At 44.7% G+C, this 22,651-nt stretch overlaps 1 protein-coding gene across 1 annotated transcript in view; it reads right to left on the reverse strand.

The window, feature by feature from the left end:
• Positions 1 to 310: 310 nt before the first annotated feature.
• Cdh1 (cadherin 1) overlaps positions 311 to 22,651 on the reverse strand; it is a 66,092-nt gene continuing 43,751 nt past the window's right edge. Inside the window, exons 3-16 of the mRNA XM_028768540.1 lie at positions 20,296 to 20,519; positions 16,240 to 16,383; positions 15,975 to 16,130; positions 12,630 to 12,774; positions 11,662 to 11,837; positions 11,267 to 11,395; positions 9,864 to 10,046; positions 8,992 to 9,236; positions 8,005 to 8,150; positions 6,053 to 6,277; positions 5,573 to 5,800; positions 4,431 to 4,561; positions 3,637 to 3,780; positions 311 to 2,136 (exon numbers count right to left, since the gene is read on the reverse strand). Of these exons, the coding sequence (XP_028624373.1) occupies positions 1,927 to 2,136; positions 3,637 to 3,780; positions 4,431 to 4,561; positions 5,573 to 5,800; positions 6,053 to 6,277; positions 8,005 to 8,150; positions 8,992 to 9,236; positions 9,864 to 10,046; positions 11,267 to 11,395; positions 11,662 to 11,837; positions 12,630 to 12,774; positions 15,975 to 16,130; positions 16,240 to 16,383; positions 20,296 to 20,519 (2,486 nt within the window). The 3' untranslated portion in view covers positions 311 to 1,926. The remainder of the gene's footprint in view (positions 2,137 to 3,636; positions 3,781 to 4,430; positions 4,562 to 5,572; positions 5,801 to 6,052; positions 6,278 to 8,004; positions 8,151 to 8,991; positions 9,237 to 9,863; positions 10,047 to 11,266; positions 11,396 to 11,661; positions 11,838 to 12,629; positions 12,775 to 15,974; positions 16,131 to 16,239; positions 16,384 to 20,295; positions 20,520 to 22,651) is intronic.

The following is a 22,651-nucleotide window of genomic DNA, read 5'->3' on the forward strand; positions in this document are numbered from 1 at the left end:
CCATGGAACAGGGAGGGGGCAGTGGAAGGGAACTGTCAGGGGAGGAGGCCAGTCTTCCTTTGCACAGAACTGCTGCCTCCATTACTGTTGGGTCCCCTGTGTCCCAACGGCCTTGGTATTTATTGGTCCCACCACACACCACATGGATGGGGTTCTGAGCAGTGACCCCGTGGAAGCACTTCCTCCCCACGCAGGACCCCAGAGTACAGAGAAGACATTTCAGCTGGAAGCTCCTATCTTCAGGATCTAACGAGTTCACCTTGTCATTTCATCTAGAAATCCCAGCAGAGTCAAACCAAGTGGGCATCACCACAGTTTAACAAAACTCTTTAATAAAATTCATAAAAATGCATCTTAGAGAACAGTTTCAATTGTTTACCTTTTCCACTCCCCACAAAATACAAAATTATCAACACCCACACACATACACTCAAACTACATACAAAGGACACTCTATCAGCATTACACAATTAAAACTACAGAGAAATCAACGTTCTCACAGTTGATTGCGGTCATTGTATTCTTCCAAAATTGGGTGAGTGCAGTACTTTCAGTGAAATTCTTTCCAGTGGTTATTAGAAAGCTGAGATTTGCATTTTGAACGAAAAGAAAAGTCTCAAGGCCCTTGCCTCCTTTTTCTCATTAGAATGGTGTTTTCTTGCTTCCTGAGAAAATGCACAATTTGTAGTAGTCTTGTTTATCTTTTTTTTGGTTTTTCGAGACAGGGTTTCTCTGTGTAGCCCTGGCTGTCCTAGAATTCGCTTACTATAACAGGGTGGCCTCGAACTCAGAGAGATCCTCAAGATCTTCTGCCTCCAGAGTGCTGGGATTAAAGGTGTGCATCACCCACCCAACATATTCTGTTTTCTATTCATACTTAGAAGTCAGCCAGCATTTTCTGTAGCTACCATTGAAAACAGGTATTGGAGATGTATATTCCTGGGTTTCAGGAATACATGGACGAGGATTCCAGCTAGGAAATGCTGCTTGAGAGACCCCTACTGTTCCAGAAAATTTTATGGGCTAGAAGAGGCCTAGCACCAATGTAAATGTGCCAACTGCCCAGGTTCACTGACATGCTTGCTGTCTCCAAGTTTGGTTTCTCTCCTTTTCTCTCCTCCGTCTTTGGCGGTGGCACTTCCAGTCTCTCTCAGAGAACACCATTCTTTAGTGTTGGTTTGAAAGAAACCCAAGAAACCAAGTGGTGCCCGGAAACCTCCCTGCAGGTTCCGGTCACAGCACTGCTTAGAAAATCAAATCAATATATCCCACTATGGCATTCACCTAAGAAGCAGGTGTGCACCTAAGAATCTGAGGTGTGTGCAGCATGCAGAGCGGTCCCTTTTTTGTTGCTGTTGTTCTGCCCCAGACACACAGCCGAACAAGGACTGCCACTGCAAGTGAGTACTCTGGAGGTGGGGAGGGAACACCATGAAAGGTCCTGGAAACACACACTATCCAGCTCAGGTGCACCCACACCAAGATACCTGTCTCTCACCATGAAAGGGCCCAGGCAGTTCTGCATCCTAGAATAGCACACCTGGGCAGGGCAACAGAATTCAGGAACATGAGGGGCTATGAGAATACAGAACACAAGCATGGTAATTGAAGGAAGGTACACAATGTAAAAAATTAGCAAGGGGTGAAGGACATGGGGCTGTGTGCCTGCTTAAAAAAAAAAAAAAAGAAAAAGGCACAGTTCATATCCCAGCACTGTAAAAACAAAAAATAAGATGTCATCAATCAGTGAAAACCATCCTAACACAGACAGACTGGTAGGGAGCGTGGGATCACTATGTAATCTGCACACTTCTCAGATCAGCCTCTCTTCTACATACTCAGGGAAGGAGCTGAAAGACCACTGACACCATTGTTCAGCATCTCCACACGGGGTGCTCCAACGGCACCACACAGGGTGCTAGCCCCCTAGTCATCCTCGCCGCCGCCGTACATGTCAGCCAGCTTCTTGAATCGGTTGCCCCATTCGTTCAGATAATCGTAGTCCTGGTCCTGATCCGACTCCGAGGAGTTCAGTGAGCTCAGGGAGGCAGCTTCAGAACCGCTCCCCTCATAGTCAAACACCAGCAGAGAGTCGTAAGGGGGCGCCGTGGGGTCGCTGTCGGCCGCCTTCAGGTTCTAAAGGGAAGAGCACCACATTTATCACTGTGAATCGGAGGCAAGCGACACCCCAGAACATGAAAAAATAACCTGAGAGTAGTTAACCCCTTCAAGGTATACACACGCACACATACACATACACACACACATCAGCACAGAAGGACAAGCCAGGATAAGAGGACAGAGGCTAAGAGAGCAATGACAGTAGTTATACTAATACATATAGGTAACAGTTCAGATAATCCTCAAAGGATAGATGACACACCATTATTGTTAAATGTTAATTCTGAAGGGTAAAGTTGGGGGGATCAGGAATTCAAAGTCATCCTCTGCTATATGGTTCAAGGCCAGCCTGGTCTACATAGGGAGTACAGAGCCAGCCAGGGTTACAGTGTTTGAATTCTCGGTCCCCAGCTGGACCAATTTCGAAGGGTTGAGAGGTGTGTTACTGAGGATAGGCTTGAGGTTTTTTTCTGTTTTTCTTCAAGACAGGGTTTTCCTATGTAGCCCCTGACCTCAGACTCCTTCTGTAGATCAGGATGACCTCCAACTTACAGAGATCCGCCTGCTACTTACGACCTCCCAAGTGCAAGGATAAAAGGCGTGGCTAGGCTTGAGGTTTTAAAAGACCAGTCACTTCCACTTAGCTCACTGTCTCTCTGCCTCTGTGTGTCTCTCTCCACTTCCTGTGTGAGCTCCGAGCTCCTGCTGCAGCTGTGCGCGTCTACCTGCTGCAAGGCTCCCTGATCATCATGGACTCTAACCTTCTAGATCCCCAAATCAGACTCTTTCTTCTGTAAGTTGCCTTGGTCCTAATGACTTAGCACAGCCATAAAAACGTAACTAATACTGGGCAGTGGACTGCCACACCTTTAATCCCAGGACTTGGGAGGCAGTGACAGGTGGAGTTCTGAGACAAGCCAACCTGGTTTAAAAAGAGAGTTCAAGGATAGCCGGGGCTACATGGAGAAACTCGGTTTTTAAAAATCAAAAATAGAGGGGCTGGTGAGATGGCTCAGTGGTTAAGAGCACTGACTGCTCCTCCAGAGGTCATGAGTTCAAATCCCAGCAACCACATGGTGGCTCACAACCATCTGTAATGAGATCTGATGCCCTCTTGTGGGTGTCTGAAGACAGCTACAGAATACTTACATATAATAAATAAATAAAAAAAATTAAAAAAAAAAAAGAAAATAAACAGGCCACCATTCCTGTTCAGCATTTATGTTGGTCCTCGGGTGGCTGAGAAGTTGCTTTATCTACCTGCTGAGTGACCTCTGGCTCCCTATGACACTCCCCCAAACAGGTATAATGAATGCAGGGAACCTATACAAACTAAATTTGCTTTGTAACTCCTTCTAGGTCTACTAAATCTTTGCGAATAGCTTTTGCTTTAGTCTCGGGGATACAGACACTGTAAGGCAACAATTCAAAAGCTCTCCTCATTCGGAATGTTCTCCTCTTCGATTCCGAGTTAGGAGATGCACTGTGCCTTGGCTCACGGCCTTGCCCACTTACTTCATCGATGAAGTTCCCGATTTCATCAGGATTGGCAGGACGAGGACGGTACTGGGGCACACTCATGAGGGTGGGAGCCACATCATTTCGAGTCACTTCCGGACGGGCATCCAGGCCCCTGTGCAGCTGGCTCAAATCAAAGTCCTAGAGAAGAAGAGCAGAGCATGACAACACGTGAGAAAGAAACAGCTGCTCGCACAGGGCAGGGTTTGCTTCAGGGCATCGCAGACTATGCTGATGGACAAAGCCAAACGACCCCCATGTGCCCAAATTCATATGAAATGGCATTTTCCAAACTAAAAGTCTCCTAATGCAAACTGAAAGAAAAAGGAGCCCCTGGGGATCATATGAACTCAAGCTATTGCATCTTACTCATTTCATGGGACTTGATTATCGGGGTATATCTTGGCAAATGCTTAGTCCTCCCTACCACAACTGATGCAAGTAGTGTCCTGTCTGCTAATGACAGGCTCTGTCATGTGAGAGGCCTCAGGCAATAAGACAATAGTGAAGCATGCCTTCTGCAACCCACATGAGGCTCCCGTGCAGCAGACCTGAGCACAAGATGCAGCTTAGGGCCTTTCATCACAACTCTGCCTGATTAGCAGAGTCCTCACTGATTTACAGATGTTGTGAGCCTCAATGTAATCAACCAAGACTGCAGAAAACACAAGAGTGTCTGGAGAAGAAACTTGAATTCTTGTGACCATAGAGTTCTACAGCAGGGTGACGACCGACATAGCCGATCTGACACCCCTCAATCAGATGTAAAGTTCTCCATCTTTGAAACCCACCTGGTCTTCTTCTCCACCTCCTTCCTCATCATAGTAATACACATTGTCCCGGGTGTCATCATCTGGCGGCAGCAGGGGCTCTTTGACCACCGTTCTCCTCCGCAGAAACAGTAGGAGCAGCAGGATCAGAACTGGAGACAGAAGGGAGGAGGGGAAGAGTGAAGAGACACAGGCAAGAGAGACCAGAGGAAGCAACTGTCCTGGAAGGCCATAGCCTTCTACCACCAGGAGGACTAACTATCTCATGCCCAGCCAGATGAGACCATTTCTCAAAAAAAAAAAAAAAAATAATAATAATAATAATAATAATAAACAAGTTTGACATCTGGCTTCTGATACCACTTCTGCTTCAAATGTCTGATATGAGAATTTCCCCAGCTTTAGCCAAGTCTAATAATATCTACTACAAAAGAAAAAAAAAAAAAAAGTCAGGTATGTCCTCAATTAAAACAAACAAACAAAACCCCCAGACCTTTGATCATAAAAATCCTCAGGACACTGGCACCAAGCCCAGGATTCTCTACAGGTAAAATCAGACAAGAGGACAGAAATGACAGATTCCCTCAGCATCTCCACTCTCTCTCATCTTTTCAGCCATGGATACTATTGCTCACTCGACCCTCCATCTCCACTGTCTCCCAAGCATGTCATGGGCTCACAGTCATCCAGTTAAGAGCATGAGTTAAGGCTGCCATGTAGCTTGGCATGGCTGCATTTGGGCCAATGAGATGAGAGTGGTACTAGCATCCGCAACTTGCAGTTAGGCGGCCTCCACTTCCTCTTCCATGTGCTCTCCAAGATGGAATGTGAAGGTGACGTAGCTGCCGGCCTTGCCTGTGCTAAGGTGAACAGCGTGCCATACATAACCTTGCTGCCAGCTCAGCATCTCTTGGGGATTGGTTTAAAATGAAGCCTCGGAGGAGTCCCCCCAGGAATCCTGGGTCTGAAGTCCCACCTTACTGAGGGACACAGGTGACTTACATGCACTCAATCTCAGGGAGCACAAAGAGAACAGAAGGACCCTGTACCCCACTCCACCTTGTTACCAGTTTATTCTGTACTCCAACTAAAAGCTCCTCCTAGGAGATGGTCCTTCCCTGTTTTAGAGGTTGCAGGCTGAAGCACCTGCAACCTGAACTTACTCAGCAGGGCCAGGATCCCTCCAAGGATTCCGAGGATGGCAGGAACTTGCAATCCTGCTTCCACGTAACCAGCCTTCATGCAGTTGTTGACAGTCCCTTCACAGTCACACACATGGACATCCAGTGTGGTCACCTGGTCTTTGTTCTGTCTATCCGCGAGCTTGAGATTGATTTTGTATTCGCCAATCTCTAAGTCCTTTCTTGGTTGCAAAATGAGAGATGTTTGGTCTGCGGAAAGGAAAGCAAATGAACAATGAGACCCGGAGAGGGGACAGAACAAAAAACTCAGTACATCGAAATGTTGAGGGAATCAAAGACACCCAGGGCTGGAGGAAGGAACTGCCTGGGGCTCTTATTACTGAGAAGTAAGTATGTCTCAGAGGAAAAGGAACAGGCATGAAATGCAGAAGGAACCGGGGCAAATATCAAAGGGAAGTGTGAAGCGGGACTGGCAGAGCCTCTAAAAACAAGTCTTCACACCTTCGTCATCATACTCAATGGTCCAGTTGACGCTGGCCCCGTGGGTTAGCTCAGCAGTGAAGGGGTATGTGTTGGGAGGAAGGTCTGGATCCACGATGGTAATGATATGGGGCTGTGGGTTCCTCTGGCAGAACTGCATGTTTCGAGGTTCTGGGATGGGAGCGTTGTCGTTGACGTCTAACAGGACCAGGAGAAGAGTCCCTGTGCCAGTGGCAATGGGTGAACCTAAGAGAAAACAGAAAGGTGTCACAGCTTAAAGATAGTTCCAGCAGGCCGAATACTGACTTAGCTTGTCTGTGACCCCTCAGCAGTTCCCATGCTAAGCACAGATGCTCTGTCCTCGTCTAGGCTTTCCAACAAGCTACTGCAACGTCGTATACAATGTCTTAGACGGGTCTCACTGTCCCCTCTCTCTATCTCTCATTTCAAAGGCAGCTTTCTTCTTCTCTTCTTAGTACATTACTCATACATTTCAATTCGGGAGTTTATTGCTTTCTTGTTACTGAGACAAAGTCTTAGCATGTTGCCTTTGGAATTACAACCATCTCGCCTCAGCCTCCTACCAAAACCTGGCTCCAGCAGATCTCATTAGAAGGTACGGAGATGCAGAGCGTGGTCGAATTTGTTTGGACTCTTAGAACCACACAGGACGAAGGAAGGGTGGGTCACCTCAATTTTGGGTTACATGGTGAGTTCAAAACAAGCCTGGGTTATATAGGGAACCATGTATCAAAAACATTCATCTTGGGGTATCCATATGGGATATAAGTGGTAGGGAACACACACCTATGCTCAACACTATGGTCAGTTCTCATATCCATACAAAAAGGAAAGAAAGGGCTCAGTGACTAAGAATGATTACAGAAGACCTGGGTCAGTCTTCAGCACATTCATAGTAGTTTCTAACTCTCTGTAACTCCAGTTCCAGGAGAATATCCTCTGTGGACACCAAGAACACAGACATACATGCAGGCTAAAATACCCATATGCATTGTGGTAGTTTAGATAGGTCTGGCCCCCATAGACTTGTGTGTTTGAATGCTTGGCCTACAAAGAAGGGCACTATTAGGAGGTGTGGCCTTACTCAAGTAGGTGTGGTCTTGTTGGAGCAAGTGTGTCACTGTGGGGGTGAGCTTTGAGGTCTCCTATGCCTAAGCTCCACACAGTGTGGAATCAGAGTCTCTTCCTGGCTGTCCTTGGATCAAGATGTACAACTCTCAGCTCCTTCTCTAGCACCATGTCTGCCTGTATGCCTCTAGGCTTCCCGTCGTGATGATAACGGACTAAACCTCTGAAAGCTTTAGCCAGCCCCAAATAAATGTTTTCCTTTTTAAGAGTTGCCTTGGGGGCTGGAGAGATGGCTCGGTGGTTAAGAGCACTAACAGCTCTTCCAGAGGTTTTGAGTTCAATTCCCAGCAAACCACATGGTGGCTCACAACCATCTGTAATGGGATCTGATGCACTCCTCTGGTGTGCCTGAAGATAGCTACAGTGTACTCACATACATAAATAAGTAAATCTAAAAAAAAAAAAAAAAAAAAAAAGAGTTGCCTTGGTCATGGTATCTCTTCATAGAAATGAAACCCTAAGACACACATAAAACTCAAAAAAACAAAAAAAAAACCAAAAAAAACCTGACATTTATAAGAATTATGTAATAGTAAGTTCACAGCCATGGACCTGAGATACAAACCCAAGCCCCTGCAGGAAAACAGAGATTCAAGTGTGGAAAGGAACAAGAGGGAAGGAAAGTCTACTTGATCTAAAGTTTAGAATTCTGTTACCAAAACTTTTGTATGTCATAACTGTTTGTTTGTTTGTTTGTTTGTTGTGGATAAAAGAAAAGGAATGAAATCCCCTCCCCCCAGTAAGGCAGAGGCAGAGGGGGCAGGCAAGCTGGAGAGTGATGGAGACCAGACCACATTGCGGATCGGATCACACGGTGTCCATACCGTCATCTGTGGCAATGATGAGAGCCGTATATGTGCTATTCTTCACATGCTCCATGTCTTCTCTGTCCATCTCAGCCCGTGTGAAAATGGCACCGGTATCAGGGTTAATCTCCAGCCAGTTGGCAGTGTCCCTCCAAATCCGATACCTGAAGACACAAGCTCTGGGTTAGAGTACGAACAGCAACTACAAAGGAACCTAAGCTCCCAGGTCCTCTTCACTTCACTTGTTACACAGTTACCCCTCTAAATATATTGCATATATATACATATATAATACATATATATATATATATATATATATATATATATATATACACACACACACACATATATATATATACACACACACACACACACACACACACACATATACACACACACACACACCCATATGCCTGCGCCTGAGTGTATATATGTGTACCGCATGATGCTAGAGGTTAGAAGAGGTATGAGATTCCCAGGAACTAGAGTTACAGATAGTTATAAGCCTCCATGTTGGTGCTGAGAATTGAACCCCAGTCCTTTAGTATAAAATGTGGTCCATGGTCCATGGGGTGTGAGGTGTGTGTGGCTCAGTGGGTAAAGACACTTACTGACAAGCCTGACAACTTGAGTTTGATACCCAGGACCTAAGTAAGACCCATCGGCTGCCAGAGCGAATGGCAAATGTTCAGTGAAACTCCAGCCTCCTTGTCGTGGACACATATCTCAGAATGTATTATCATTACATGACAAATGGCTATATTTATATTTACATAAATAATATATAAATTACGTATTAAAAAAATTCAAAGTGGTCAGCAGTGGTGACACATGCCATCAGTCCCAGAACTAGGGAGGTAGAGGAAAAAGGATCTCTGAGTTTGAGGCCAACCTGGTCTACAAAGCAAGTTCCAGGACAGTGAAGACTACAGTGAGACCCTGTCTCAATAAAAAGTGTAAATACATACCAACACCCACTCAACAGTTCAAAATGTTCCTACTCACGTGATCTTCTGTTGCATGAACGTGTCCGGCTCTCGAGCGGTATAAGATGCGATTTCCTGACCCACACCAAGGTCTTCAGGCACTTGGACTCTCTTCTCCGCAGGTACAAAGATGGGGGCTTCATTCACGTCTAACACTTCCACAGTGACGGTGGCTGTGGAAGGGACAAGGGACCCCTCAAAGGGTTCCTCATTCTCCACTTTCACATACAGAATGTACTGCTGCTTGACCTCAAAATCCAAGCCCTAGAGAGCAGGAGAAAAACAAAGTTGACACTAAATACCACAGATCAGATGTATGGCTTGGTGACAGAACACCTGCCCAGCATGCTTAAGGTCCTGTGTTCAGCCACCACTGCCACAGAACAATATGAGCTTAAAAAAATGGTTGGTCCAAAAAAAAAAAATTTCAGCTTCAACCTTTGGGGATTTTTGTTGTTGTTGTTGTTGTTGTTCCTCTGAGAAAGGGTTTCTCTGTAGCCCTGGCTATCCTGGAATTCACACTGTAGACCAGGCTGGTGACCCCCAACCATAATATTATTTTCATTGCTACTTCATAACTGTAATTTGGCTACTGTTATGAATCATAAAATAAATATCTATGTTTCCTGGTTGTCTTAGCCCCCCACCCCAAAGGGGTCATATCCTAGCCCCCGGCTTTAGGCTAGGTCCTATTTTTCAAAGGAGTCATACTGATCTCACTTCTAACAAACCAGCAAAAACAGCCATGAGAGCTTCCACAAACCCCAGAAGGTTCAGTACCATCCTCAGACTCCCAACCTCTCCTCTGCCAGTGTTGATCCACTCATGAGAAGACATTATGGGACGAGATCCCCAGCTGGTGGCACGTCATTCACCAAGCATCATACAAACCTTGGCTGTTTTCAGAATGCCATCATTGGTCCCGGGGTCTGTGATGACAATGAACTGGTGATCAGGATCGTTGACTATGGTGTACACAGCATTCCACGCTGGAGTATTGGGGGCATCATCATCAGTCACTTTGAGTGTGACGATAGGGACACTGACCTCATTCTCAGGCACTTGACCCTCGTACTGAAGAGTAAAGGAAAAATCAGATGACTAGAGAGAAGATGACAATAAGCATGGGCCCAGGACTTGGGCTAAAGGAATGGGAGTCATTCTGAGCCCAACCCTGGAGAAGTAGGTGGGATGAGTGAGGTTAAGAGAAGCACATGAGTCCCCAGGGATGGAGGGAAGAGAACTGGGAATAGGCCTTCATTTCCCATCTAGCAGCTCCAAGCACCCTCTTCTATACGCACCTGAAGTAGCTTTCTGAGGCCCTGGCTACAAGAAGCTGGTTATTCCCATTGTCTGCTTACTGTCATCTTAGGACATGTGTACCATTTGCAACCAACCCCCATCTACTCTTTAGTCTGTATTAGTAAACATCAAATAAGATAAATCAGTTATCCCTGGGGCCTATTGTGATGGAAGAGGAAAAAAGTCAACACTGCTTTTTGAATCTGTACTATTTGGGCCTCTGTTCACTAACTAACCACTAAATCAACTTCTAACTCACTCAGTAAAATATGGTCTTTTAAGGCTAAAAAGCTGAGCATGGAATTATATAAGCCTGCCTGCCAATGTGGGCTATAAAAATTTAAGTTCTCTGTGTGTGTGTGTGTGTGTGTGTGTGTGTGTGTGTGCGCGCGCGCACGTTTGCGCGCGTGTTCCTTTATCTGCCTCTTAAAACCTTCTCTTTGAATGCATTTGATACCCATTCACTTGATATTCGGCATTCAGTAATTCTTACAAAGTTGGATGTGGCATCTTACAACTGTAACCCAGCATTTAGGAGGCGTATTGTTGAGTTGGAGGCCAGGATGGGTTGCAGAAATAAGACCTTGCTCAAATCATCCATCTTCCTAAAATTATATTTCCTATAAATTGTAAGTTGTACAGACTAGAAAACGTGTCTGCTTTGTGTTGACAGGTTTCCGGTAACACAGGGTGGAATATAAACTTAGAAAAGTGAAGAATAAGTGAGACCCACTAACACTATAAAGGTGCCGAAGTTAAGGACAGGATGGCATCAGGAGCTTTTGGCAACACACAATCCCGTGACAATGGCCCCAGGAAAAAGATAGAAGAAGGATTTAAAAGATAGTAGCTGCTCCAGCATGTTGGTTTTCTAAAGTTCACATTCACTAACCTAGGGAAGAGTTTTTTAAAGGGTTCACCTGGACACAGGCAAAACTTAGCTTGTGAGCGATGAAGAACTTTCTCATGGAACAAAGAAGCTGTAGAATTACCGTGGTTGGGTTGAAGATGGGAGCATTGTCATTAATATCCGTGACAGTGATCACAGCTTTGGCTGTTGTGCTTAAGCCTTCGCCTTGAAGGTCAGCAGCCTGAACCACCAGAGTGTATGTAGGATAACTCTGTAGACACCAAACACATGGAATCAGAACCCACTCCAACAGCCACCCCAAACCCAGCGCAGCTTACTACATATGGAAAGGTATCTGGCCATGAGCTTAACTGGTCAAGGCTGCCTGACCCCGGGCACACAGCTTCTATTTAGATATAAAGCCGAGCCACTTAACACTAACTGGCCACTAGGCTCAGCACAGGGTTACACCGCCCATGGGATTTAATATATGTTTGCCTTCAAACCCCTCTGCCATCCTCCTGAGCCCTGCCTGACCTCTCGGTCTAGCCCGGAGGTGACCACACTGATGACCCCGGTGTCCCTGTTGACAGTGAACATGTTTTTGTGAGGCAGCTCAGGATCTTGGCTGATGATAGTGTAGGCAATGGCAGCATTGTAGGTGTTGACATCATCGTCTGCATCAGTGGCTGAGACCTGCATCACGGAGGTTCCTGTCAAGGGAGAGGAGCCTTAAATGGGTTGCAATGGCTACCCTGGGATCTGATCCTGACTACTCAGAACAATCCTATTCTAGGAGATAAGCACACTTTAGTCAGTTTTCATTTCTAAAATTCTATCAAGCTATCAGTCATGGGGGCACCAAAGCAAACCAGCCATAATCAAGGAACTCAACTTTCTTTTTCGAGACAGGGTTTCTCTGTATAGCCCTGGCTGTCTTGGAACTCACTCTGTAGACCAGGCTGGCCTCGAACTCAGAAATTCGCCTGCCTCTGCCTCCCAAGTGCTGGGATTAAAGGCATACGTCACCACCACCTGGCAGGAACTCAACTTTCAATGCCTACAATTCAGGTGTGGTGTGAGGAGGAAAGGAAAATAAGTGTTGGCAATCAATTAAAATATCTCTACCAAGTCTTTCTTTCTCTTTTTATTTTATTTTATTTATTTTCTTCCTCCTCCTTCTTCTTCTATTGTTGTTGTTCTGTGTAGAGGGCACTTGCAGACGCCCTCAAAGGCCAGAAGAGGGTATTACATCCCCAAGAACTGGAGTTATATATATGTACCACCAAGCCCTAGGAAGATTACTCTTTTGTTTCTGCTTATATGTGTTTCTATAGGTAGAATGTTATATCTGCTCCCACATGCCTCGACCTCATCATTCATGGTGGCTTTCAAACAGCGTGTCTCAACTTCAGTGACACGACCTCAAGTTCTCATCCCATCCTTCAAGGTCTAAAGAAACCCAAATGTCTTTCTGGGTACTCAGTTCCTTGAGGCTAATTTACCTGGAAGAGCGCCTTCTGCAACAGATCCCTCAAAGACAGGCTTGATAAACTCTGGCTTGTTGTCATTCTGATCTGTTACTGTGATCACTATCTCCATGGGATCCTCTACTGCGTCCCCATTTGATGACACAGCATGAGAAAAGAGCTGCAAGAGAGTCAAGTGAGGGTTACTTGGAAGAATAGCCAGGGTAGGGAGTCTGAATAGAACAGCTCCATCTAGCCTCCACTCTTTCTACTACGATATCTTCATGTGATAATTTTCCACACTGTGTGTTGCTGCTTAATGACCTCGTGATGAATTAAGTCTCAAAGCCAGAGAATACAACCACCAGACAGACGGCCCATTTATCACATATACACTTACTTTAGTTGGGGTAATTTTCCCTCTGGCCATTCCAGTCTAATATTTCCTTGAGATTTTTCTATATTTGGCATCTACAGATTATCTCCCTTCCCCCTAAGTTCACATTGCAACCAAGTCCCAGAAGTGAGCTTTGCTCCCTATAGCTAGTATCAGAATATGTACCACCTAGGTAAGAAATTTCTCCCCAAGAACAAGTTGACATCTTTTTCTTTTTAAAAAAAGATTTAATTGGAGCTGGAGAGATGGCTCAGAGGTTAGTCATTAGCTGCTCTTGTACAGGTCCTTTGTTCAATTGCTAGTTAGCATCCATATGATAGCTCATAACCAACCATTTATAATGAGATCTGATAACCTCCACTGACGTGCAAGCATACATGCAGGCAGAACACCAATTTAAAAAAAAAAGATTTATTTACTTATGTGCACTGGTGTTTTGTCTGCATATATGTCTGTGTGAGAGTGTCAAATCCTTAGGAACTGGAGTTACAGACAGTTCTGAGCTACCATGTGTGCTGTGTGTACTAAAAATTGAACCAGGGTCCTTTGAAGGAGAGCCAGTGCTCTTAACTGCTAAGACATCTCTCTAGTCCCCAACCCTCTTCCCCTTTTAAATGTATGCTCCAAATATGTATTTGTACCACATGTGAGCTGCTACCCATGGAGGTCATGAGTCCCCTAAAATCTGAGTTACAGATGGTTATGAGCTACCATGTCAGTATGGTAAACTAAACCCAGGTCCTTTAAAGAACAACCAGTGTTCTTAACAACAAAGCCAAGTTAACAGCTTTCAATTTATGTGTATGTATGTTTGTATGTCAGAAGTCATCTAGGAAAGGCTAAAGCATGCAAGTGAGCTCTCTGGAGATGGCCCACCATTTTGCATAAGTGCGATGGGTAAGCTCTAAGAAAGCAGGATCATTAGACACATCATCCCAGGATTGATTCTTGCTACTGATATGCCTTTTCTGTCACTATTACATAGCCTGGGCATCAGCCTACTCTATTAGGCACATTTCCTGCAGAATCAATATGAAGATGTGCTTTCACATAGTAATGCTGTATAGAAGAATTGATGATTTCATAATTCCTGATAATGATTTTATAGAATTCCTAAATTGATACAAGTAATCTCAAGTCCTCTATAGAAGAAAAAGCTGCAAACAGAGCCCTGTAAACCTGTCAGGGGCAGCTCTGCTTATACACTGAAGGTCTAAAATCAGCAATAGGCCTAAGTCAGACTGCTAACACAAAGTCTTGGGTCTCTGTGGAAAAACACTGAGACAGACAGCTATAAGATATTGTAAGCAGGCAGCTTTGGTAGAAATTTACCAGCCTGGATAGGAACAAGTAGTCATATCTTATGGATAGTCATAGACCTTGGGTAGCCTTGGTGGATAGTACCAACTTAGATAAGGACAAGTGAATTCCCTGAACCTTCACCCAGCTGATGCTCTGGAAGATATCTGTACTCTCCCCTGAACACCTATGCTCCTGTGTCATCCCCTTCCCCACAGCCTGCCTTTTTGTGTATATAACCCCTGTGTGAAATAAGTAAAATTGGTGGTTTGATCAGGCTGTAGACAAGCCGCTCATTTTTTGCGTCTGTCTGTTTCCCCCCATCTTTCTTTCAGGTGAACTCCCAGGACCCCTGTTTAATGCCCTGCTGGCTAGGGCATAAACCTTCATGTGTTACAGGCTAATTGCACTAGGAAAAGAAAGCAGGCTTGGAACAAATTTACGACCAAGGAAAACATTTATTCTGGTTAGAAACAAGGCTGGTAACTTAAAGGTCATAAACTGGGAATGAACAATTTATTGCAGTTCCAAAGACAACAAATAAAATATTAACTAGTTTATCTATACAAAAATTTCAAAACTAATAAGACACAAGATTTATCTCTTGACAAAACCGTGCTACCTTGTAATTAAAAAATTATTTGCTTATACTGAACTTATGGATCTAGATAATGGATGTTTAGTCAGATACTATATTAATGGAAAGAAATGTAAACATTTCTGCTGCAACCTTATGACATGAACTATTGCCTTATAGAATGAACTATGAACTTATAGAATGTAAAAGTAAATTAGAAAATCATGTGATCAATTATCCTGCTATAACAGTTCTACCTGATAGTTGTATGCAGTAGTTCTCAGAGAATGTATGAATACTGAGAACAGAAATAAAGATTTGTTGGAGCTTCTTTTCTCTGTTTCATCCAGAGTGACTTTTATTCTGTGTGCCTGCCTGACTCTTTTCCTTTCTCTCTGGCTCACTAAGAGTTAATAGAACTCTCAGAGTCAAAGAGGAAACAGCCCAAGCAACTAACTTCTTTTCTTAATCCCCTGCTGCTACTAGCAGGAGTTAATTGCCAGAAATCAGCAGCTTTTAGCCACAGAATAGCAAGAGTGAGTTAAACTGCCAAATGCTATCAGCTTCAGGACTCCAGAACAGTAAGGAAGAGCTATAAGGCTATCATCAATCTTTAGCCTTTTTCCAAGGCTGTGTCCCACCTCAGTACCTGTGATGCCAGGCTGGTCCTGGGCATGTATCTATGTGTCTCTCTATCTCTCTGTCTGTCTGTGTCCTCCCCAACTCCGTGTGTGTGTGTGTGTGTGTGTGTGTGTGTGTGTGTACATGTTATCAATGGAGGTCATTAAGGTATCAGAGCACCTGGAGGTGGAGTTTCAGGTGGTAGTTAGCTACCTATGTGAATGCTAAGACTCATGTTCTCACCCACTGAGCCATTCCTTCCAGCCTACTTTGACAGCTTTTATCTAAGATCCTGTATGATGTGAGTAATCCCTACAACAACAACAACAACAACAACAACAACAACAACAACTAACCGTCCCAACTTGCTAAGATAAATTAAGCTACTTAAATGTCCAGGGCATCCAAAGTGGGGATAAAACACCAGCTGCCCCCAAAATTTGTCAATTGTTACCCAGTGGTCAACGAGTATCTAAGAAATACTCACGATGTACTTGGCAATGGCTTCTCTATCCAGAGGCTGTGTCACTTTCAGCCAGCCTGTCTCTCTCTCAATGATGAAAACACCAACGGGGGGTTTGTCAGCTCCTTGGCCGGTGATGCTGTAGAAAACCTTTGTTTCTTTGTCCCTGTTGGATTTGATCTAAACACAGAACAGAAGAGAATCAGAACTGGCAAGGAAAGATTTCAACGTGGGGTCTTTTTCATCTTCTCTTCTCTCAGGAGTGCCTCCTACCCACTTCCTCCCCTACCTGAACCAGGTTCTTAGGGAACTCGCCCTTCTCATTTTCGGGACAGCTGATGGGAGGGATGACCCAGTCTCGCTTCTGTCTTCTGAGACCCTGGTAAATGCTGGGAAACGTGACCACTTCTGGCTTGGATTCAGAGACAGGGTCCTAAGAGGAAAGAAGATTAACAAAATGAGATCATGCAGAGGACATGCAGGTCTAACAGGCCATCTTTCCCAAGGATGTTCTCCATCTTGAATTTACTGACTCATTCTCAATGACAAATTACATGTACCATCCAAAATGAATGGCTAAAGCACAAGCCAAAGAAATGAGAACGTTGTTGCCTGCACACTGACTGCCCACAATAGTCCCTACGCCTAAAAGCTTGGTTCCTAACTTAGTGGCTAATGAGAGGCCTTCAGATCACAGAAGATATGTCAGATCACAGAAGACTATTGAGACCCCAGTGTCATCTTTGCTTTCTGGATCACATAAGACAAGTGGTTGACTCTCCTTTGTGCTACCACTCTGATGTGCTACACCAGCTAAAGGACAGAATAAAATGTCATTTGGGCTTAAACCTCCAGAACAAAAAACTCTTTCTTTTTGTTAGCTTGTTTTGTTTCGGTTTTGTTTGTTGGTTGGTTGGTTTGAGATAGGGTTTCTTGGTGTAGCCCTCCTTTGCTGTCCTGGGACTTGTTCTGCACACCAGGCTAGTTTTGAACTCAGAGAAATCCACCTGCCTTCCAAATGCTGGACTTAAAGGCATGTGCCACCACCAACAGGCTGGTCTCATTAAATTCTTAATATTTAACATTCACATAATCACTGTGCATACATAATTTGTGGGTTTGGACATTTGACAATTGTATTTAAAAGTTATTTCAAACTTACATAGTACATGTCCTTCAAGCCCCATCACACTCTGAAAATGTCAGAAGTAACTCAGTAACTAGCTATTTGAGAGTTCTGGACTTCCTTTCTTTTGTTTTCCTAGGAATATAGTTCACCAAAGTGGATTTATCAATCAACGAGTTTGGGTAATTGCTACTAAGAACTATTTTGAGATCGATGCAAATGTGTTAATCTTATTGTGTTATATCTGTAAGGGTTGCATTTGTTCTAACAGAAGCTGCTGAGATAGGAACCAAAAATTACCTGGAGACTCACTGAACAGTTCCCATGTGCAATCAAGATAAGTTCATGCACACTCAGGGAAACAGGAGAGCCGAAAATGAAAGGCAATACACCTACTGAATTGTTTAAGTGTTTTAGAATGATTCATGATAACAAAGTTTCTAGACGATTTCGTCCTTACCCTTCACGGGAAGACACTCATCAACACAGACCACAGCCTGCCAAGTTCTAGCTAGGCCCTATTTCCTATCTGTTTGTTGTTTGGTTTGGACATTTTTAGAAACAATCTCATGAAATCCAGTGTGGCTTCAAATTCTGTGGCCATCGATGATCTTGAACTTCAGATTCTCCTGTTTCCACTTAACAAAGAGTGACGGTGCATTTCTGTGACAGTAGGGACTAGAGACCAGGGCCTCATCACTCTAGGTCAAGACTCCATCAACTGAGCTACATCTTCAGCCCTCCTAGATTGGTTTTCCTTGCCCTCAAGACTCAAAACAGGAAAGACAGACAGACATAGAATGTGGCCAAGTGTTCTAGAACCCAGCCTCACACAACTGCCACAGTCTTACTATCCCTGCATATGCTACCTACAGAAAAAAGTCAGCATGGGCCAAAGGCTCCTCTGTCTCTAAAGGATCGCGTAAGTTCTGTATGAACTGTCCTAATATCTAAAGTGGGGATTTGTTTTGTTTTGTTTTGTTTTGTTGAGACAGGGCCTCATGCAACCCAGGCTGGGGGGAAACTTACTGTGTAAACCAGCACTCGGGAAGCAGAGACAAGTGGATCTCTGAGTTCAGTGACAGCCTGGTCTAAAATGTGAGTTCCAGGCCAGCCAGGGCTATATATGAGAAACTCTGTCTTGAAAAACAAAAACTAATAAAACAAGCAGAAAAGGTGTACATCACCACACCTGGTTTGGGGATTTTTTTAAATGCAGACTTGAATCAAATTGCGATAGATTAGAAACGAAGACAGAATAAAATCAGCAGAGGGAAAGATGGGGGTGAGGGGACTGGGTGACAAACAAACTCCAAACTGCTCTTGGTCTTCGAAAGCTCCCACAGTCTAACAGCCTGCTGGGACTTATGTGCTGAACTTGCATGCATGACCGCCATCGAGCTGGGGCTTTAGTCTCAGGCAGCCACGACCAACGTAATTGAACTAAGTCCTTCACTTCTCAAATTCCAGAGAGGAAAACTATATCCAGGGATTATTAAATCTCATGAATCTCAAGAGTCTTCAGAGACGAGAGCAGAAATCAGCTGAAGGCTCTGGCACACCACGCCTCCGAAGGCAGGAAGCAAAGTGTGTCTAGAATGTACCCTAGAGAGATACACACGGTAGAAAGTGCCTGGAGACCATTCTCAAAATGGACGGAAGCATTTATTTGGCTTTTGGTGACAATCTCCAGGGACATTCCCGAGCAGGATCTAGATGACACATGATGCATGTGTCCGCCTCCTCACTGTACAGGTTTTCTGGACTGAGCAGGACTCAAGAGTAGGCACTGCAAGCATCAGGGCTTCGAAGGAGCTTACATAATGATGGTGCAGAAAAGATTTATTTAAAACAACTTGTTTATCATTTATGCGTATGTTCGCATGAACTTAGTGCACCGTGTGCATGTAAGCACCACAGAGGCCAGAAAAGGAGCCTGGAGTGCCTGGCTGTTTTAGGGTACTTGATGGAGGTTTTGAGAACCAAACCTATATCCTCTGCAACATCGGTAAACCTTATCAGTTTCTCCAGCTCTAAAAAGGGACAAAGACTTTCTACTGGTCTTCCTCTTCCTTGCTAAGTAAGACACTCTTCTGCCTCCAGGAAGGCAATGACAACAGTGAATATTTGATAAGAATCTCACCCACTCAGCCCTCCCTCCAGAGCTCAGCTTCACATCTGTGGTCAACCAAAACCAGAAATGCTTTCTTCAAAGCCAGAAAATTGCAGTACATCCCTGTAATCCCACACTTTGGAGGCAAAGGCAGGAGGATTGGGAGTTCAAGGTCATCCTGGGCTATATATCAAGTTTGGGGACAACCTTGGCTACACAAAAATCATCCTTTAAATAAAACAAAAAAAGAGGGGACAGAAAAGGATTCTACAAGTTTTTTTTTTAAGGTATCTAGAGTGGGGGATGTGGCTCAGTTGGCAGAAAACTAGTCTAGCATACATAAGCCCCTGTATTTCGTCTCTAGAACCCCGAAAAACCAGGTGTGATGGTACAAGCTTGCAGTCCTAACACTTGGGAGATATAAGATTAGAAGTTATCTTCCGCTATACAGTGAGCTTGGCACCATCATGGCTATAAGAAATCTTGTTCAAAAAAAAAAAAAACTAAATAAAAAAAGAGTGTAACAACAACTGTCATATTGAGTAATGGTTTGAGTATTATCTTATGTAGAGGTGCATTAACAGGAGGGCATGCTGCCTACACGCAAATATCCTCACCCCTTTATATAAGGGATGTGAACATTTAGATTTTGATATTCATAAAGGAACAGGAGGTGCCTTCTGAATACCAAGTGTATGCGTACGTTCTCAGTGTTTCCTATGTGTCAATTCACTCAGACTCCTCTGGGGTTACTGGGGTTGTCGTCAGAGAGAAAGCAATTGTGGGCTAATAATCCAGGCAAGGCCAGTGTCTTCCTCACTATCTTATACTACCAGAGCCATATAGCCCAACAGCAACCCCCAAACCCAACAGGAATGAATTCAGTCAGAAAGAAAGACTATCCATGATGGGGGGTATTTTTGCCACCCCACCCCAAGAGTCACGAGTTTCTGACAGGTGTTCCAGGAATCAGGGATGCCACATAGCATCCCAGAGTCTTCCTATAAAATTATCCTGCCCAACAAGTCCCCAGTGCCAAGACTAGAGGATCCAGATTGACAGCTCCCTGAAAAATATACACATATCCGAGAAATACCCCAACGTACTCGGTGGTGGTGCCGGTGGTGGTGGTGCCCCATGGACTTCAGCGTCACTTTGGTAGAAAGTTTCCTGTGACTGGAGTCCCAGGCATGGACAAGAAAACTTGTCTCCGGTTTATGAAGCTTTAAATGCCGCTTGACTGTGATGACACCATCTGTCGCCACTTTGAATCGGGAGTCTCCAGAAAAGAAAGCTGTCCTTGGTCGACCAGTGCATCCTTCAAATCTCACTACAGGATGGAAATCACAGAGATTAGAAAACTGGACAGATCACAGACAGGACATTTCTTCTCCAGAAACATCTTATAAAACATACCAGCTCAACAAACCATAAACTGGCTACGAACAACCCTATGCAGGTAGCCTTGGCCTCATCCTTAAAATCTTCCCATAGTCAATGAGACTAGTATCTTGTCTATAAAGTAATCTTTCATTTTCAGAATGAAAGCAAAAGAGAGATGGCTTAACATGAAAACAGACTGGGAGATGTCTCATCAGGTTGGAGTGCTTGCAGCACGGCCTGGTGATCCAAGTTCAGACCCCTGAATTCATGTAAAGAGCAGGGTGTGGTGATGTATCTCTGTAAGCCCAGGGCTCCTACAGCAAGATAGAAGGTTCACCCAGAAGTTCCTGTACACAGCCAAGTCTGCAGAGACAAGAGACCCCGTCTCAAAGCAAGATGGAAGAGAAGAACCGAATCCCAAAGTTGACCTCTGACCTCTATGTCCCTCCACAGCACATCTGACCTGCACTTACACAAACATCAGATCCACACACACACATCACACAAACCAAACAGGTATGGGGGTGAGGAACACTGGCTACTTTTCCAAAAGTAAGCCATTTCAGGCTGTAGGAAAACCTGTCTCAAAATCTCAAGGCAGTTAAATGGCTCCACAAGTAACCATCCTTACAGCCAACCCTGACAACATGAGTTCAACTGCTGGAACTCCACGGTGGAAGAACTCACTCACATGATAAGAGAACTAACTATATATGGGGAAGGGGTAGGGTTTCAAGACAAGGTTCTGTGTAGCCCTGGCTGACCTAGAACTCAGAGATCCTGCTGCCTCTGCCTCAAGTACTGGGATTAGAGAACTGCCTTGTGAGATGTTCTCAGACCTCCTCCTCGGGCATACCATAGGACACTGTGTGTGTGTGTGTGTGTGTGTGTGTGTGTGTGTGTGTACACAAAGAGAAATGTAATAGAAAAATCTAAAGGTACCTTTGAATGAATTCACAACAAATGTCAGAAGTCAACTTACTTTCCACACTTTCAAACAATTTCCCATCACTCCCCACAATGGAACTTCTACTTCGCCTAAGCATTCTCTTATGAAAAGTTCCTATCCCCCCACCTCTTTTTCAAAGCTAGGCAACTCTACATTCTGCTGGGGGGGGGGCTGTGCTACAGAGATCATTTCTTCCACCAGGGGGCGCTCTTGTAAACATCTCTGAAACCATGGGGTGATGGGGACAGACATGAATGCTGTTTCAGTGAGGGAGGGTGCAGGGACTACCAGTCTGACTGGCAAAATACACACTTTGGAGCAACAGGCAAATGAGAGATGACAGTCGCAGAAGAATCTGTCTAAACATGAACCAACTTTCCTTTCTTATGGGAGGAATGTGTGTGTAGAAGAGAGAGGCAGAGGCAGAGTCTGTCTGTGTGTGCCATCAACCTTGGTGTGGTTCTTCAGTGCTAGCCACCTTGTTTTGTAAAAGTCTCTCATTGGCCTGGAACTCAACAAGAAAGACAGGCCAGCTAGCTGGCAAGCACCAGGACTCCATCTGGTATCTCGGCCAGTGCATACTGAGATTACAAGTCCCCCGCCTTGATAGACTTTCTTCATGGGCACAGCAAGCACTTTACTGGCTGAGCCACCTCCCTAGTTCCCAGTTAGCACTTTAAAAATCCAGATTAGGAACATTTAAAGATGCTTTTAAAGAAATCCACCCCCAACCCGGAGCACAAGTAATGGGGCAGGGAGAGGGGGTCTGAGTCATATTTGGGGGCTTGTCACATAAGCAGGGGACAGGAGCTGGCCTTGATTCCTTTCTCCAGCCAGCACAAATCTAGGCAGTGAAAAATCAACAAGAGCATGACTGGACGTGCCGAGGGTGGCGGCGACAGAGGGTGAGCGGCTTGGTAAATAACTTGGTGCAGGGCAATTAAACCGGCTCAAGGCACTTCTCTTAATGGTGGCTGGCCTCACTCTTGGAGAAGTGACACCATGTAAGTCTGAGAGAGAGCCCCGACCTGAATTTCCAGGTGCTAGTTAAGGCTTTCTGTAAAACCGGATCCTCTGGGCTCAGAAAGAAGGCAAAGTTGGAGGGGCTCTCCAGCTCCAGGAAGGTTCTA

Source organism: Grammomys surdaster, unplaced genomic scaffold (genome assembly GCF_004785775.1).
Source record: "Grammomys surdaster isolate TR1022 unplaced genomic scaffold, NIH_TR_1.0 187, whole genome shotgun sequence".
NCBI lineage: Eukaryota > Metazoa > Chordata > Mammalia > Rodentia > Muridae > Grammomys > Grammomys surdaster.